The 18,804-nt window shown below is 41.3% G+C and overlaps 1 protein-coding gene across 1 annotated transcript in view; it reads right to left on the minus strand.

The window, feature by feature from the left end:
• Positions 1-918: 918 nt before the first annotated feature.
• The window catches only part of atad2b (ATPase family AAA domain containing 2B), a 66,410-nt gene continuing 48,524 nt past the window's right edge, over positions 919-18,804 (minus strand). The window contains exons 27-28 of the mRNA XM_005917725.3: positions 11,010-11,138; positions 919-4,588 (exon numbers count right to left, since the gene is read on the minus strand). Coding sequence (XP_005917787.1) covers positions 4,547-4,588; positions 11,010-11,138 — 171 coding nt within the window. The 3' untranslated portion in view covers positions 919-4,546. The remainder of the gene's footprint in view (positions 4,589-11,009; positions 11,139-18,804) is intronic.

Consider the following 18,804-nt stretch of genomic DNA (forward strand, 5'->3'; position numbering starts at 1 on the left):
AAAAAAAAAAAAGCACAATATTCACCCGCGACTGTTATCATAGATGTTATCTGTTTATCCATGTTTCTTCTGTGTTTCAAGTTCCTCCTTCCCAAATCCGCTTGTTTTATACAATGTTTCATTGCAACCTGCAAATTATGTCGGGTTGGTATTCTGTAAATACAGCGAGGAAATATGTATATTTTAAAACCTGAAGGCAATTCTGTATAAATGTTTTTAGAAAAAAAAAAAATGATAGGCTGAATTGAAAATGGTACGTCTGTAAATCTGTACCCAAAAAGGAAAACTTAACAATTGTTATTATTGAAACCTAATACATATACCAGAATATGAACACATTGTCAAGTCTGGTTTTTTTATGTGTTGTCCGGTTTAATCAACACTTTATTAACCCCTGGGGCAACCTGGGACCATTTTTGGTCCCGAGGTTCACGAAAGGGTGGGATTTTGAGGTTGCCCCAGGGGTTAATCAGGGCTCTTAATGCAACAACTTTGAATAGACTTTTTAACCTTATTCTGAAAAACCCGTGGTTTCCTAGGCTTGCTTTTTAGTACGGCTTCATCGTTCCGCCAAACTGATTGTATATAAAAGCCACAGTCGGCGCGACGTCACACACTGGTTTGTAAGCAACAAATGTGGAACTGCCTTCTATCGGAAGGCCACCAGATGGCGATAGCTGCGGTTGTAAAAAAAAAAAGATTGCGAGTGTCAAGAGTGATGAGAATACTTCTTGTTGAGTTGAGTTTTCTTAAAGTAAGGAATTAGCTAATGAATAAATAAAACCATCCCATTTTAATATGGGAGTCTGAGGGTTAACTCCTTTCAAATCCAGCCTCAAGTGGCCATCAAAGGTACTGCAGGTATTTTAGGCTAATACTTGTCAAAGTTACTTTAAAAAAACAAAACAAAACAAGCACTTCAAAGTTACAGTTTGCACCTTTATTCAAGTATATCACAGCAGTTTATTTGAGAAATACAGTAAATGTTCCATTTTTCAAATATAACTTACACTAAAGTAACAATTGCGAACAGGTGTGTGTTAGATACACAAACAGAACTGACAAAGCTATGAAAAGTCTAAATTAACTGAAAGAGAGGGAAGAAGAAAATAATTCAGGATAGAACAAGCCTTTTTCCTTCTGCATACTGGACTAAGTTGTCTCCACTACCAGACAAAAATTGGTTGTTAGTCCAAACTGGCAACAATTTATGATTAAAAGAAAAAAAGAGCACAATGTATGACATTTGATTACCCATATTTTATACCCCATGGTTTTTCTTTTAAATCCATAAAAAATAACTCTTGGCAGAAACTGGAGACAAAGTGAACATCATTAACAGAAAGTTGATCTGGTCCTTTTCCTCATAACTGTTTTAAATATTCTAATGCTAGCCTCTTCCAGTATGCCACAGTCTGTAACCACTTTCAACAAAGAAAACATCAGAACAATGAAATAAATAGAAAAGCTGAAAGGGCAAGTTGTCACGTGTTGAAACCTGAGAGAGCTGTAAACCCTTTATTCCCCCGTACACGCCAAATAAACTTGCTACACAAACGCTACGCAATTCAGCAAAATCGTTCAAATGGACGCGCAACGCTTCCCGATTCGGTTCAGTTTCAGACGTACAAAAAGACTGAATGTACTGAATATCAGGTGTAAAACATATTTAATAATAAATACCCAGAATCATGAGATGAAAATAAAAAAAACCAAAGACCCAAACACAGTTGGAACACTTGGGAGTAAAAGGCGATGGGTGTGTAAAGAGGCAGAAAATGCTCTCTATAGCTTTTAAGAAGGTATTGGGTGATAACAGGAGCAGATCTGGGACGTCTCCTCAGTGTCGAAGTACGTAAAGTAATCAAAGACAACCTGAAACTAAAGCATCAAATATACAGTCCATGAAATATCCGTAAAATTTATGCAATCATCATCTGGCTCAAATGCAAACATACGTATATAACAATCAGAGAGATATAAACAACTCTTGGATTACTGCAGCAGCCGTGGTTGCGCTGAGGTGGTACTGTGGATGTTGCAACAGTATTTTGAGTGGGAAGAAAAAAGAAATACTGTTTTTGTACCCAGTAAACAACAGTTTTCGCTTTAAAATAAATTAAGCTGAGGTAGCATTGGTTTTTTATTCCCCTCTGCAGTAGTCCAAGTGCTAACCTGCCATTGCCAGTTTGCATACGCTCTTTAGATTTTTTTTGCCACCTTGAATCCGAGAAAAGGCAGAGGTGAGCTGGGGTTAGAGTTGCACCGAGAGGTTTGAGGACCGGACAAGAGAGTGCACTGAGAGAGATGAAGAAAGACAACGGGGTAGAGGGGTAGGGGAGTGGGGGGCGGGCTTCTTCAGTCTACACCTGTTCAAAATATGGCATCTTCAAAACACACACAGAGAAAAGAAAAAGAAAAATGCCACCTTATAAAGCTTCTGTAAGTATCTTGATTTACTACAGTCGGGAAAACATATTCTGTGTCGGCCACAGGTGAAAATCCAGTTTCGCTTGTCTGACGTTGAAAGAGAAGAGAGCAGAACAGATCCATAAAGTCGGTTCACACACGTAAAACAGAAACAAGTAATGCTTTTTACACACTTTAGTGACGGGCACTGCCTAGAATGGCCTTTGTTCAGTTTGGATTTACAACACATGTAAAAACAATTCAAGCAAAGCGTTTTTATAAAAAAACAAAAAAAATTATGTAGAAAAAAGTTACAAAATATAAAACATAACAAAGTTTTTTAGGATTAATAGAACATTTTCAGAGTTGAAACAGAAAGCCGGTGAACAGGCACCGTTATGTCAGCACCTTTTGAGTGAGTGAGATAACACTTGGCACGATGAATCCTTTGACTTGCTTTATTTCATTTATTCCTTTTTTTAATCTTTTTTTTTTTTTGCATATTTTTAAAAAAACAAAAAGAGAAAGAGGGAAAAAACTGAAGGCCGGTGTCACCAACCTCTCCTTCCACCTGCTGTCCTGCTCAGGTGGAGACTGACCTTCACCGACTGGTCTGAGGTTTTATTACAGAAACATGAATAAATTTAAATATTTGAACATCATCTGAGATGTATTTGACCACAACACTGTTTCCACTTATTTCTTGACCAAAGAGTTCAAAATTAACTAGAGGTGAATAACGTAGATATGTTTAATCGATCTAATGGCGGTAAGATAATCATTTTTAGTCGTCGTTGCCTCAAGGTCCCTGTGACCTCGGTGGTAAACACCCTCCTCCCCAACTTGGGAGCCTGTTCATTGTCACGAGTAGTAAAAACAAACATCCTGCTAAATATACCACTTTCATATGAGGTTTGAAATAAGGCACACGCTAGGCAGTGCAAAAAAGTACAGACGCCTTCCAATTTGTACTGCTTCCAGTTCCTCAGCAGGAGTGTGTCGGTAGGGGGGTTAAAAAAACGAAAGAAAGGGGGGGAAAAAAATACAAATCAACTGGCGGGCGCTGCTGGAGCAGGAGGGAAAACATTCATACTGTGAATCTAGTGAAGAGGAGTCGGGGGTCTGCGCTAGCACAACTATTTAGGACATAACAATCCGCTAAGACTGTGAACGCCAGAGGTGGCCTGCCAGCGAATGTTTCGAGTGAGGAGGTTTTTACAGATGACCCCGAGGCGACGCTACGCTTGTTCACCAGTAACTCTGAGACCAGCGCTGAGGGGGCTAACGGCTTTCCACGCTTGATGACCGCCATAATGAAGAGGACATAATTGATTCTAGTCCTGCTGTGCTAACCTCATCGAGTTTGTGTCTACGGTAAAAAACTTCTTTGTAAACTATTCTTCTGTGTGATTGTGGCTCAGATATGGAACTAATCAAGTAGCTAAAAGGGCAGAGAGAAGAGAAAACAAAACTACAACAAAAAAGGTCGCACAATAGCGCGGTAACAACTGGCCTATGATGAAGCGCTCCACTCGAGGGCAGGAGGGCTCGCTGACGTGGGTCGCCCATTCACTCCCCGTCCTCGTCTCCTGGCGGCACTCTGCTGTCACACTTCTGCTGGTGAGGGTCTGAGTGAGTGTGTCTGTTTGTAGAAATGCATGCATACTCGTGTCGAGTGTTTCGGAGTGTATGCGCTGCCACGTTGTGATATGACATCACCCCATCTGTTGGTTTTTCTAGTAGTCCAAAATTAAGAAATCTTCCCGAGAGCAGCACGGATAAAGTTGAGGATAGCACCCGAGTAGCACCAGTGTTGCCCGCCACTGTCGGTTTGTGTGCACACGTGTCTGTGTGTGTGTGTGTATATAAGTGTGGCTGACACACCTCCAGGGGTTTGGTTGTGTAGTATGCGTCTGGATGTGGCCAGGTTCCTGAGACGATAGCACCATTGAATGTCTCTGTCCTCATCCTCGCTTTGTTCCCTCCCAGCGACGAGGAGGCTGCTGGATTTTCCTGTGTGGTGTTTTTGTGTTGAGGGCTGAAGCTCCTCCACTCGTGCTCACTCAGTTTTGTGTGTGTGGTGTTGTTGTGGTCCCAGGCTGTTCAGGATCTACCTGATGGGTATTTTCTCTCCATTTCACAGGAATGTATCAAAACGCTGGATTCTCTCCTCCATCTCCTGCACAAACAACAAACAAACAAACACACACACGGAGCTTAGCCTCAACTAACACAGCAAACTCGAATGTGTGTATAAAGCATCTGTGCAGCGCGCTTTCAATATTACTTGGAAATTTCCCACAGCAAACAACAGCTTTCACCATGATAAATGATGTAAAATGAAGGAAAGCTGTGCCTGAATGAGACGGGCGATTTTTCTCAGCGTGAAAACAGCAGTTTGACACTGACTAAATCTGAGCAGAGCCAGAGGAAGAGAGATGGATGTTAGCCTGCACTAGACCATGATTAATGCCTGGAAGATGTTACACTGTGTGTTTCTCTCATCTGAATGGCTGAGTCAGTGCGACACGCGCGGCTACAAGATATCAATTTCAAGAAGTTTAAAGAAAAAAAGGAAGAAAAACTGCCAACTTTACAGCAATTTTTTTTAACATCTAAAGAAGGGCAAACTTTTTCCAGCAGAGACCGCAAGTTTTAACAAGCTGAATAATCCGTTCATAAACAGATTAGATGATCGATGAAGAAAATAGATTTTCTGTTATTTACTGACTGTATTTGCCTCTGTATTTGAGCTGTTGGTTTGACAGTGCCAAAAACTGAACTTCACTTTTTATTCATTTTATTTCTTCCTTTCAAAAGTCAGCTTGGAAATACCACTGAATTTTTGGACTGATTAGATTTCTGGGCAAGCAGCTGGGCGATAGATGAGGAGACCACACTTTTTGTACCGATGCCCTCTTAGCCAGAGGTCGGGGAGGTGCATGCGGCTCTTTCGCCCCCTTTGGGTGAACATGCTGAGCTCAGGGCTGGTTTATTGCAGACGATGACAGCACACTGAAATGGACTGAAGTCATAATTACATACAAATAGTTTTCATGATTATTCTTTTTATTTCACTGCTATGTTTTATTTATTTATTTAAGTGGGGTATTTTTTATTTGATTAATTTTCCACAAGCTGTGAACTCAAATAGGTTATGTTATATTTGTTTTTCCTCTTTTTTAAAGTGTTTGTTAAACAGTAAAAAAAAAAGAAGCTCTTCTTATTATTAATACAAGAATAATCAGATGTCTTAAGTATATGTATTATCCTCTCCAAATTACATACGGCCATTTGTTACTCTCACACACACACACGTTTTTTTTCTCCCCTCACATTATTCAGTTAAAAAGGCTCTTTTGATGTTGAAGCTTGCCGACCCCTGCTCCAAGCTGAGCTAGAGAAATCATCTCTTTAACAAAGCCATGCCAGTGTTTGCATCTCTTCTCTCTCACTAAACTGTGTGACTCACTCAGCCCCACCCCACACTCCCTCTGCATCTGCAGCCTGCTCTCATGCAGCATGGAGGAAGGATCAGCGCAGCACCAACAATAAATACAAAACTGAAGCTCTCAAATTTAAGAAGGCAGATGTAATCTTTTAATGGCACTGAGGAAACCTGTTTGTTTCCAACTGCTCGCTAACCCATGCACCAGTTCAGCCCATCACATGGCTGCATTTAAGCATCTAGACATGGTCAAGCATCAAATTGGAGAAGAAGCGACTTTGAATGGGGCATGGTTATTGGTGCCAGACGGGCTGGGATTTTCCCCCCGCGCAGCCATCTCTAAAGTTTACAGAGGAGAAAAGAGAAAATATCCAGTGAGCAGCAGCTCTCTGGACAAAAATGTCTTGTTGAGGAGACTGGCCAGACTGCTTCAAGCTGGTAGGGGGACAACAGTAACTCATTACAATCAATGTATGCAGAAGAGCACGCCGATTACCAGTCCTGTCAGCTTAAAACAGGACAAACCTGGTCTGATGAGTCTCGATTTCTGCTGCAACCAACCTGATAATACCTAATAAAGCATTCGGTTCAGATTCAAGCGAAGTGTTTAAACACCAAAAGGACACAAGAACACAAATGAACCAATCAGGGCTGCAACAGACCAACATCTGTGCTTCTCGGGATAAAATGATTAGTTCTCTCAGTGGATTTGATAAGCGTCCGTCTCCCTTTTTAAGAATTTACCACAGTTTTTCTAATTTAATTTCATTGTGACATATGTTGAAACGTTTCCGCACAAAGTTTATGGGTTTTATTTTTGATCCTAAATATTGCCGACATCTCACATGGAACATATACATCATGTATTGCCGTTCAGCCTAGAAACGGCTTTTGCTCGGCAGCTCCGCCGTCACCACGCATCACTGTTGGCAGTACCCAACCCAAACAAAAGGGAGTCCGCTTTCACTCTTCCCACCAAAACAGTCCTGCCTGTGTATTTAACTTTCAGTTGACACATCAGAACATGAGATCTAATTTAGCTGGAGCCAGGTAAATTTAATCACGCCAGTGTTATTCTGCATGAGATTCCAACTTCTCTTGAAACTTCATTTAGAACAACAATTAAGCGCTTAGCACTTCATCACAGCCCCACAGCGATCAAATCCAGGTTGCACGAGCTGTAAAAAGCCAGCAAAGCCAAGAAAGGTGAAGCTGATGTTCATTTGAATGAAAAAGTCTTCGTGAAAACCTCAACTCAGCCCATGTCTGTGCTTTTAGCACTTTTTTGCTGTGTTTCACTGTAAACACGGGCACATGCAAATGAGCTCTTCACTGCCTTGACGCTTTGCGCCTCTGTGATCTAAAGTTTATCTGCCTGAAGCCCTCGCACACTGTCATCCCGAGTACACAGCAGACTAACAAGCCCTCACAGCACCTCCCCTTTGTCTCACTGACATAAAGTTAGCCTGTAACACTGTCTCTATCTAGCATGGGTGGATGGTGACTTACATGGCAAAAATGTCTAACCTCTGCACAGCTCAACAGGTCAACTGCAGCCAAACTGCAGTTTTAGGTGTTTTATATCTCACTGGGGCCCTCAACGCGTGCATGAAAAGAAAAATCCAGCGTAGCATGCTCTCCACTGTTAACTTTAAATTACTTTGGTGCACCCACCTTGTTTGAACCCATCTTATCTACTCCCACATCACTTACAGAGTTCCTCCATTTCCCAGATCTAATTTGCTACAACCCCTGGGAGGACGAGGTTCTCTGCAGCATCTACGTGAAGGTTAGGTGAGAGGGGGGAAAAACCAAACAAAAAAATCTTCACAACAACTCAAGTATAAGTTGAGTCGTTTTTTCCAGGGAAGAAAGAGTCGCGAGAGAACAATCTTGTGTATTGTTCCTGGATGAAGGTGTTGTTACACAAGCCGCTGACAACAGATTCACAGACTCACAATGATGAAAGCCTGCACTGCATAGCCTACTGTCAATGGAGAAACTGATTCTTCCGCCTATTTTAAATAGGTTTCTCTTTATATGGCTATTCAGCAACAAATGTCAGAGAAGGTCTCAAAAGACTCTTTAAAGAGGGCCTGTTACGCTTTTTCATATTTAGTCTTCCAATAGTGCAGTGTGTGTAATCCCATGAGCCAAAAGCTGAGTGTGAGGCAGTTTTTATACTCTTGTCTCTGTATGACGTCAATGAGTGTTCATATGAGACCACAGAAGTCTTGATTGTGAGTAACAGCCAATCAGAAAGAAGCTAACTTAAAAGCAGGGAGAAATGAGCTAAATGCTTGTTGGGGTGTACCGAAGCCCAGTGTAAAATAAATAAAGATCATTTCTGAACTCCATAATGAAATGCTACTTTAATAATGTGCAGGAATCAAAATACGGTGCTGGAAAATGAGCATAATAGGCCCCCTTGAAGCTCAAGTTTAATCAATATTCTAAATACGAAATGCATGCCAGGAACCAATCAAATAGTTCAATGGTCAAATTAGTTTTAGGAACAATTAAGCTCTTATTCATGACGCTGCTTTGGCTAAACAAGTAGGAATAAAAGTGTTAATTGACCTGCAGGCCAAAGCCCTCAGCAGTATACACACAAAACTGGCAGAGAATTAACCAACTATTGAGGGGTTCAGTTAACCTGACTGGTATTCTGTTCAGCTTTGGCACAGCACAGATTTAGGTTAAAGGTCAAAGGCCCTTACAAAGTCTTTAATTGCTGTCTGAGACATGAGCAAAATATGATACCGGGCCAAGGGAAACACATACGCCAATTTGTGGACAGGAACATAGCTTGCGGGTTTCTGTGTACAGAGCAGATACGGTCCCTCTGGCTTTAAACGCAGCGTGCTGTCCGCTCCATCTGCTGAAAAGGTCAGCTCTTCAGGAAGACTGAGACGAGCCGTGCCCAGAGGAGGGCGGCGAGAACGTAAGGGAGACAAATGTATGGACACGCTCCATTTCACTCAGCTCTACAACTCGGACATAAATACCGAGAGTTGCAACGGCGTGCAACGTTAAGTTGCCCCCAAAAAGGCTGCAGCCCCTACACTCTGGACCACCTCGGTGTGCATCTGTGTGCTCGTGGTTTTGCATTCTCAAGGAGATGACCTGCTGTGGGGTTGAGATGTATGTTTGGAAATGCAGGCAAACAAAACACGTGCCAGATGAGCTGACATTTCTGCTCTCGAAACACCAATTTAGGCTGGCAGTATGAAACGAACCCAGACACGCGCCCTCCCTCCCTTCACCAGAGCGGCCCGTAGACAGGCAGCACCACCTGGCTGACTGCTCTCTCTCCCTCTCCCTTTGCCGCTTCCTCCCTCTGACATCCTGACAGCCGGCACTGGCTACCAGCGCCAGGACACTGCCATTCCGAGCCCCCTGTCTGCACTGACATCCTACAGCAGCAGCAGATGACCAGATGGGATTCTGGGAAAATATACAGCAGCTTTTTCTACATGGAACATTGTCAAGAAAGAGCCAAACTTAAAAGGAAAAAGTTCCCATTCATTCAGACCCTTTTGTCATCCTTCGCTTATTATTATTTGCAGTATTTTCCCGAGAGACTTGGGAAAAAAATAAATGAACATTTGCAGTTATTGTAGCACGAGTTTGTCTTTATATTACATTTTATGATCTACATCTCCTCAAAATTACCATCATGCTACCATAATATAAAACATTATTGTGTGTCAGCGGCTTGATTGCATTCATGAATATAAAATTCTGACTTTCAGTCCTGTGCCGCTAAGATCTTATTCTGGCCGCCTGAAACACAGTACCATTTTAAATTGTAATTATTTTGGAAAACAAAGCCATAATATATTTTTCATGAAGCCTCAGTGGAGTTTAAGAAGTTCAGTACATTTGTTTGGCGAACTAACATCAGAATTATGTGGAATATACTGTGGGGGTCTCCCACAAGCACTGAAAAATGTTTTTAAATGTTCTCACTACTAGTTTCCACTGTCCTCATTAGATCACACTCTGCTGCAGACCTCAATTTCTACCCTGATCCAGATGCTGTTTATGCTACTCTTACCCATCTCTTCTTCCATAGTCGATATCTAGCCTTTTTTTGTCATGAATCCCAGTGAGTGCCAAACACGTCTTCTTGTTTCAGTCTGTCGCAGTGTTCAGAGATGTCTAAGCTCCCTAAGGAGAAAGCCACATCTTCTCCGATATCATCTGCCTTTGTGTACAACTGTTTCCAGCTCTTTAATAATCTGAGTTATTTGGTCTGAACAAGGTCAAATCTGTAGGACAAAATATAAAAAAATAAATCTAAAAAGTAACATTTTCTTGACATCCATGACATCTTGCTTTGAGAATTACTTACTACTAATCCTCGGGATGCCGCATCACTAAAAATGCAAATGTTAAACATACAGACTTACGGAAGGGGAGGGGGTCCCTTGTATGTTCACTTTGGGCCAGCAGAAACACCGATATGACTGCGATCAGTTGGCTAATTACCCTGCTAGCTATTATTCAAGCACGGAGAAACACATGCCACTCATCTGTCCATGTGACACTAAATCCAAACCAGTTAAATCTATGTTAAGGTTACGAGGGGGTTCAGGAGGGTTCTCTGGTCCCCACGAAGCTCGATTGCTCCTGTCCTTAAACCTACTTTCTGATTAGCCCGAGTTTGTTTTATTTTTACCCTTTTCAGTGCGAGAGTCTTTGGGTGGTGCATGGCTTTAAAGGATTATCCACAAAGGATAAGGTTTTGGTTTTTTTTGTTAGACCTTGTACTGCTCTCCAAGCTGCAGTTATTGCACGCTGCCCAGAATTTCCTGGCATTGTCCATCTAATTTATATAATAATTTTGAGTGTTTGTGGGTTTCAAACAATAAAAGAAAACATTTAATACCATTGTCAATACATTTCTATATTAAAGAGAATCTGAAAAATGTGAAATATTCTCATTTGAGAAGCTGAAAATGGCAAGATTTGGCATTTGTGTACCTATTGCATTATTTAAAGTAGCAATTAAATGTTATGATTCAACAAAATCACTTTCACCTTTAAGTGAAAGGCTCAAGGCAGACTGCAGTACTGGATAAGGACTATATTTGTATTTAAATGCACATTATAAAGGCTACACCAGTGTGTGTTGTGTCTCTCTGACCTCGAGTAGCTGGGTCTTGTCGTACTCTCTACGATGCTTGTAGATGCACTGGCTGAGTAGGGAGTACAGTCGCTCCAGCTGCTCCACGCTGTAGCCCTCACTCTTCTTCACCACCATATCCAGTAGAATCTGCAGGAAACAATAGAAATCATTCGTTTTAGAAAATAAATACATCTTACAGATATATACCACAGAAACAACAGCACAGGCGCAATCGGACAGCCGTACAGTGATGGAACAACGAGTCGCACAAGCAACTCACTGATGCTGGTGCGTGGAGATGCATCATTTGGAGGTCAGCTGCATTCAAAAGCAATTAAGATCAGAATGACAGCTAATTAAGGCTAATCATAATTAGAACCAAGTTTACATTTCACTGCTACTTTAATTAAAACATTCTGGACAGTCAAAGGCCCTTTTAATTGACCCGTTCTTCACATTTTACCCAAACCAAAGTCTGTGTGTATATGCGCTTTATTTAAACACACAGCTCATCAGAATGCACGGACTGAGACAGCAAAGGCACAATAATTAAAGTTATCATCACTGACACAAGGCAAACAGAGAAACCTCAACTGAAATTAAATGGTGTGGGTGTGGGAGACACAGAGAGACAGAGAGAGAAAACTGCTTGAAAAACATAAAATCAAGGCAATATGATGATTAATAAGACAGATGTTTGTCAGAGCCTCATCAGTGAACGTCTGAGAGATAATTACAGTGAGCAAAAGAATGAAAATTGCAAAGGTAAAAAGGTTAGCATTGTATTAATCACTGTACTCCATCTGACAATGGGTTCTGTTTAAATGACAGTTGGCCTGATTAAAGTTAAACTGAGGCTTCACATCAAGAGAAACTTGAGCAGAAACTTAATCCCAAGACAAAGTCTGCTCATAACCGGAAATCTGGCCTGAAGAAAAATACTCGGTAGGATTTTTTACTTTTTAGCTTCTATTAAGATACACCACAGCTTGGAGCCACGTACCTGCCACCAATATTATCATTGTTATTATTCTTTATAACTGAAAGAATGAAAAACGTCATGCATGATGCATTAGTCCTAATGGTTCGTATCCAATCCTCGTGACAAACATTTGCTACTGCTCTTCATCTCAGTGCTGACTAACGTAATCAATGACCTCCTAAAAGCCTTCCTTAGTTTTTTTTAGATTGTTTTTTTTGCTACAAACATCACACGGAGAGAGAAATTACACCTGCTTCCAACTAAACAACATTATCTGCATCAATGTTTTCACATTTTGTATTTAGAAGATTGGATAAACTCCAGCTCAAAGTGGACTTAATGTGTCCGTTTCCAGCTCCATATTTATTATCCTTGGAGTCTATTAGAGTACCTCTGCATAATTCACAATTCAAAATAAACATTATTCATCTCATATTAGGCCTCGGTGCAGCCCCTCAGCTCCTCTTACAAACATAAGGTTTGAACAGCAGGTTGGCAAGTCCACTGTGTAATGTGCCTGAGATGACTATATTAAGGATATGTAATCTCTTTGACATCATAAAGCACTACAAATGGAAAAATTGTGTTAGAGCAATGATTACTATGAAAAACCACAGTGTGACAGATCATCAGAAAAAGCTTTTACAGCTTCTCTTTCAGTCACATGTAAACATTTCTATAGTTGAAGTCAGTCTGATTCAAGACTTGGCTTCACCTGTTAACTTCTCCCCTTCTTCTACAGTTATCAGTAAACGTCACATGTTTAATCAGCTCCCTGAACACAGACAGCCATCATCTGTTCGCCACAGTAGTTGCCGTTATTATCGCACTCTTAATTCCTGAAAACACTGTATTTAAAACAATCTCTATGCAGATTGACAGCTGCGCTTGCAGGCTGCCATATTCCAAAAGCAGAGAAGCATATGTTCCTGCACTTTTCTGTCAAGATGGAGGGCATGTGGAGAGAAGAATGCAATCAGGTTAAATTACTTACATTGTACAAGTTTTCTCCTAATCAGTTTACACAAAGGCTTATTTCATCCCTCTGAAACTGGAAAAAAAAAAAGCAGGCGTGTTTCTTCTGATTGGGGTGTTTAAACTAAGCATTATTTTTACTGTTTCAGCTTTTGAAATGATTACAAGCAGAACATCAGACTCCGTATAAGCACAGCCGCTAAATGCATACCATATAAAACTTAAAGGTCCAGAAAACAGGACGATTATTCTTTTGAAACTTTCATAATTTCATCTGGTAGTATAGAAAATCACTGGTTATATCCCTTTTCATAAGAACTTCCACCTGGCCAATCTAATAACCAAGTCCCTTGACAAATAATGTCTACATAAAGAAGCTAAGAACATGAAAAAAAATCTAATATTCAGAATTCATGCAGAGCGATAATCATGATCTCTGCAACACTGGGAAAAAAAGTGCCATCAGCTGCTACATATTGAATATATTTTACTGGTATCTTTTTGTACTTTTTTCACATTAACTCTGGCCTAACATCAGGGGAGCTATCAGCTTTCATAGTTTCAATCCAGCCATAAGAACTAATAAAAGAGGTCCAAATGGAGCACATCACAGTGAGATGCCGGTTTTAACAACACATGCATAAAAGCTTTAATTAGCATCATTACCAACCCATCGCACATGTGTAATAATGTCAGCCAGCCTTTCATCCCACTGCCACTGCATTTCTTTCCATTTTCCATCATGTTCCCCAACTCTTGCTTTAAGTGCATTTCTCTACTTTATAATGCACCTTTTCCTCCTGAGATAGTTCATCTTCTCACCTCAAGCCATTTTCACTGTTTTACACAGCCTCTTCTCACCTCCTCTTCAGCTGCATTTCCGACATTACTATTGCACAACAGTCTTTGCTTCTGGTGTATTTGTCTTTGCATTCTCCTCTCTTCTGCGCCTTTCTTTCCCCTCTTTGTTCTCTCTCTCTCCATTTCTTCGCTTTATTCTCCTCTTACTGTTACCAGGCTGATTGCAGCAGTGCACTTCCCAGCCTTTGTCAGCTTGATCAGGGTGTCGGCGACACTGTGGGGTAAATGGTGTGAGAGGGTCTTACATGGGCTCAGTGACTGAGTGAGCTCACGGCACACAAAAGGGCCGTAATCCCATGTGTTAAAGACTACTACTGACATGGGCCATTTAACCTCACCCCTTCTAAACTCCTTGCTCCATCTTCCCCCACAACCTTTTCTTTACCACATCTCTATCTATGCTTCTTAAGAACATAGATTCAAAAGGGAGGGTTGGGATGCCTGCGATTTTAGACAACAGCTGAATAAGGGTATACATTGTCATTAGCGGCAAACTCAGAGCTTTTGTTAACGTGGCTTGCACAAATATTTTATAAAATGCAGTATTTCCACTTAAAAGTCTCGAAAATGTGCAGAATGTAAGTGCAGTCCACTGAATTTACAGTCGCTCTATGCTTCTGGTATTTTGCAAACAAATCCCTTTTTCAAATAAGCATGCTGTACACAGTCAGGCATGCAGACTGGAGCTGACTGTGATACAGTAGAGGGTCTTCTTTGATCACTGAAGGCTTCACTATCTACACGCACATGTGTGTTGGAGAGACTTCCTCACCACTGGCTGAGAGAAGAGGGTTAGCAGGCAGAGAGGGAGGAGGAAAAAACTCAACAACAAGGACTCAAAACCCAACAGTCTCCATCACAAGGGACGCTATTAAGCCTTCAATATCTGCCTCCAAGAACAATTCAGCCTGCTCTTCCTGTTAACTAAGATTTTGTGTCTCCAGTACTAGCAAATGAATGAATTATTAATGATTCTGGTTTGTTTGTTACCTTCAGCTCAGGCAGACACTGGATTTGGATTTTCAGATTTATTTAAAAAAAAAAAAAAAAATTAAGTCATGGTGGCAAATAATGTGGTTTACAGGGCACTCGGTCACACGGATAATGCAATATTGATAGTGTTACAAGGGTCAGGGACAATCATGATGAATCATATTACCATGGTCCCAGAACATTAAAATGAAATGGTGTTTCTGTTCAGTTGCCCATGTAAAAACCGCTGCAGGGGTCGACAGCTCATCTTAAATATGCAACGCTTGGCTTTACAGGAAAATGCCATTAGATTACGGTGAATTGTCTTGACTTTAGTATAGGAGGAAAAAAGGGTTTTCGATGCTATATATGGTAACGTCTATTGTGCAAAGTATGCAATCTAACATCTGAATAAAAGGAGTCCAATGATACTGTTTAAAAACAGCATTACTCTCTCCTAACTGATGATTTTAATATTTACCTATGTAAATGCACACATCATGCTCTGTGTGCCGTTAGGTTTATGCGGTGACTCAGCCACTTAGATAATGAGTAGAACACTGAATTCAGAATCACACACAAAAAATATAAATCACGGATGAAAATAAATGTAGATAATTGTTATTATATTCACTCACACACAAAGATCAATAAAGGAGTTAACTTTAACTGATAGAAAACGTAAGAGACCTAAGGGCTGGTTTCCTGGGCAGGGGGTAAATTAAACTATTCTAAGGCTTTAATCTAGAAATGTCAATCTTAGTGGTTTTCCTAATACATCTTAAATGTAGTTCTACAGAACAGAGCTGCCTGGGATAGCTCAAACTTTATCTCAGGACTTAAAATGTCCTGAAGCACATGGCTTCAATCTCAATTAGGAGGAAAAAATCTGAGCAATGAGTTTTGTTTTGTTTTTTACTCAAAAACACTGATAACAATATGAGCCTTATAAATCAAATAGTCCATACATGACATGAGTCTGGGTAGGAATATAGAACATTGAGAGATGTGAAAATGACCAAATGTAAAATCTGCAGGTTTAATTTGGCAAGTCCTTGGCAAAAAAAGTATTACAAGATAAAAATTACAATTGGGGGGGAAAGATAATAAGATGGAAAAAATAAGGAAGGAAAAGGAGGAAAGAAATTTCATATTTTACAGACTCAAGACAGGAGAGATCCAATATCACCAGGTAATAAAGGAGAAGAAAACCAAACAGACCTCCACATACACAGAGCAAAATTATCAGATGAAGATATGTTTACCAAACAAATGCACAGGGGAGAAAAATTTAATACAGAAAAGATTTAGGTCAAGGTTATGGAAAAGGATTTGCTAATGAACTGATATGATTAAACTTTGGGGAGAGCTCAAGGGAAATAAAGGGTAATCAATATAAACTCCTTTCCATGTGTCGTGCAACCAGTGTGCAGGAAGAGTAAAGTGTTAAACAGTGAAAGATGCTGACAGAGCACTAAGCGTTGCACACCGTCTGTGCATTATGAGGGTATGCTTTTGGAATATACAAAAGCATGTACGGCCTGGTAAAGCTGGATTCAAGAAACCTTGATGCAAGCCACATATACCACCGGTCATCAAATCACCCCCCAGTTCTTACATTCTTCACCTCGCTAAGAACACCTCTGCAGAGTTGGGCTGGCTTGCTAGAGCAAATTAGCTATGCGTCCTGGCAGCTTAGGTTTAGCTTAACGGCTTCTGTTGGTGTTGGCCTCCACTGTGCAGCGGCTGCATAGGCTGCCTGCGGAGCGCTAATTTTGAGTCTTCCTGTGCAGCGTTTTGGAATGGACACTAAACCGAAGCAAGCAGGGCAGAACTCTTCTGTTCGGCCCCGTCCTCAGGGGTGCGGTTTCTCTTTTCATGACAGTGGATGCCTCATTCTCTGGTCCGGTGCGTGCCCTATCTACCTACATTGATCGCACTCAGAATGTGCATTTATGTTACCATTTGTTTGCCTGCTTCACTAATCCAGCAAGTGGTAGAGCTCTGTCTAAACAGAGGCTGTCCCACTGCATTATGGAAGCTGCCTCATGTGCGTACAGCACCAAGGGTCTCGCTTTGCCCCAGGGGGTGAGAGCACATTCCACCAGGAGAATGTAAGCTGATGTGCTCCTTTTAAACCCCGCGTAGGTGATATTTGTGCTGCAGCTAGTTGGGCATCACCGCACTCTTTTGTTCAGTCCTATCGATTGATGGCTCCTGCTGTCCTTCCCCTGGATCTACCGCACACTAAGGTGCCGCTGGTCCGACTGGAGTACGTTGGTTGTATACATGTCCCATATTTATGTGTTGTCCCGAGTGAATCGACTGAAACGGAACAGTTATATCTATGACTTTGTTCCCTGAAGGAGAGGAACGAGGTACAACACAAGGTTGCCTCACCGTGCACCTCGGCTTGACTGTGATGGCAGGGGGTATATGTGCAGGCAGGGCCGTGCACATGTCATCACATGGCCTCCACCTTAAAAGCATGAATAGAGGTTTCTTCAGCCAGGACACGCGGGGGAGTGATATCCCATACTTACGTGTTGTACTTTGTTCTTGTCCTCTCTTTCAGGGAACAGAAGAAACTGTTTCAGCCCTGATATTAAACATTGTAACCAGACATTAAAAATACCATCTTCATGTACTGTATGGGTATTAAGACGTACAAAATCCCACACAGTGTAACCCTAAGCCAAAGGTTGAGAAGATGGGAGCAACGCAAAAGGGCACAATAAATCTGGCCGCAAACTATTAGAAGAGAAATAAGAGAGACTAACTGGTATGTTTATGTTGTGTGAGCAAACAAGTGACCCTCACCTGCATAGCCAAGAGGCACAGATATGCAATTACATGCAAATGGAAGATGTGTCAAAGCAATCAGTGGGAACGAATAAAAATAAAAGAAGCACTTCAAGCACCATCTATTTTTATTGACAATCAAAACGATGGTCCAGCACTACTATTAGGCTGTCTTCTTTTGAACAGGCACGAGGCATGGCTACTTTGCCAAAGGGGGCCCCTGCTGTTATCAATACTAAAAAAATGAAGGGAGATGACAAACTGAAGCAGGGCCATTTCTGTTGACAAGCTTCTCTAAAACAGGAAATCCTGACATGCTGTAGAAACTAAGCATCAAGCCAGAAAGACTCCATACTGCGCCAGTGACTAGAAACACTGGCTTTTTCTGGGCAGCTGCTAAAGGAAACAGCAGAGCAGACGATAATCTGTGTGTTCTTGGTGAGATGGAGGAAAAATTGCTGGGGCCAGATTGGATTTCTTGTTACTGAATTCTCATCTGCAATCCTCAGCACCACTTCTCCTAGCCCATCTGTGGACAAGTGTCTGATTATTGATGAAAGAAAACAGCTGAGAATGAGAGACGTTTTGGAGTAGGGAGAGAAACAAGCCTCAGGACCTATTTATTCATACTGAGGAATTCATTTTGATCCAGACAGCATCAAGCATCATTTCAGAGAAACTGGCAATAACAGAACTTGATTTTACTAAGTGAATCAGAGCAAATAACTGTGCAATGGCTCTGAAAGGCAGGGTGTGAATACTGAAATAATACCATCTCCGTCCTACAGGCTTTGCGTGTAGGGTCTGTGAACAAACTCATAACACTCTGATGGTATTTAATTCCAGGGAGATTTCAGAGCCTCTTCCATCAAGTTAAAAGTCAGGAATAATGAGGCTTCTACAATCAATGAATACAACTGAAGAGTGAGGGAACAGTACACCACTCACTGTGGGCCCTAACACACATCAGGCACCGTGCCAGTCCCAGCCCCGCCAGCAAATATCTGCTTAAATGGCGGCTCTCATCCTGCGCACCGGAAATTCAATTTGTTCCGTAAGACTGGGATGAAAAAGCAATTATTCACAGTCCCCTCTTTTCACAATCTGTTTCTTTAAGATATCTCCCTTCTTCCCCCTGCTAACAAATAAACCTCCAGATTACTGCTATGTGTGGCTGTTCATAGGGGCAGCCAGTTGAAGCACTAAGATCAGGCCAGCTAA

This window comes from Haplochromis burtoni, unplaced genomic scaffold (genome assembly GCF_018398535.1).
Source record: "Haplochromis burtoni strain Fernald_Lab_line unplaced genomic scaffold, NCSU_Asbu1 Contig_28, whole genome shotgun sequence".
Lineage (NCBI taxonomy): Eukaryota > Metazoa > Chordata > Actinopteri > Cichliformes > Cichlidae > Haplochromis > Haplochromis burtoni.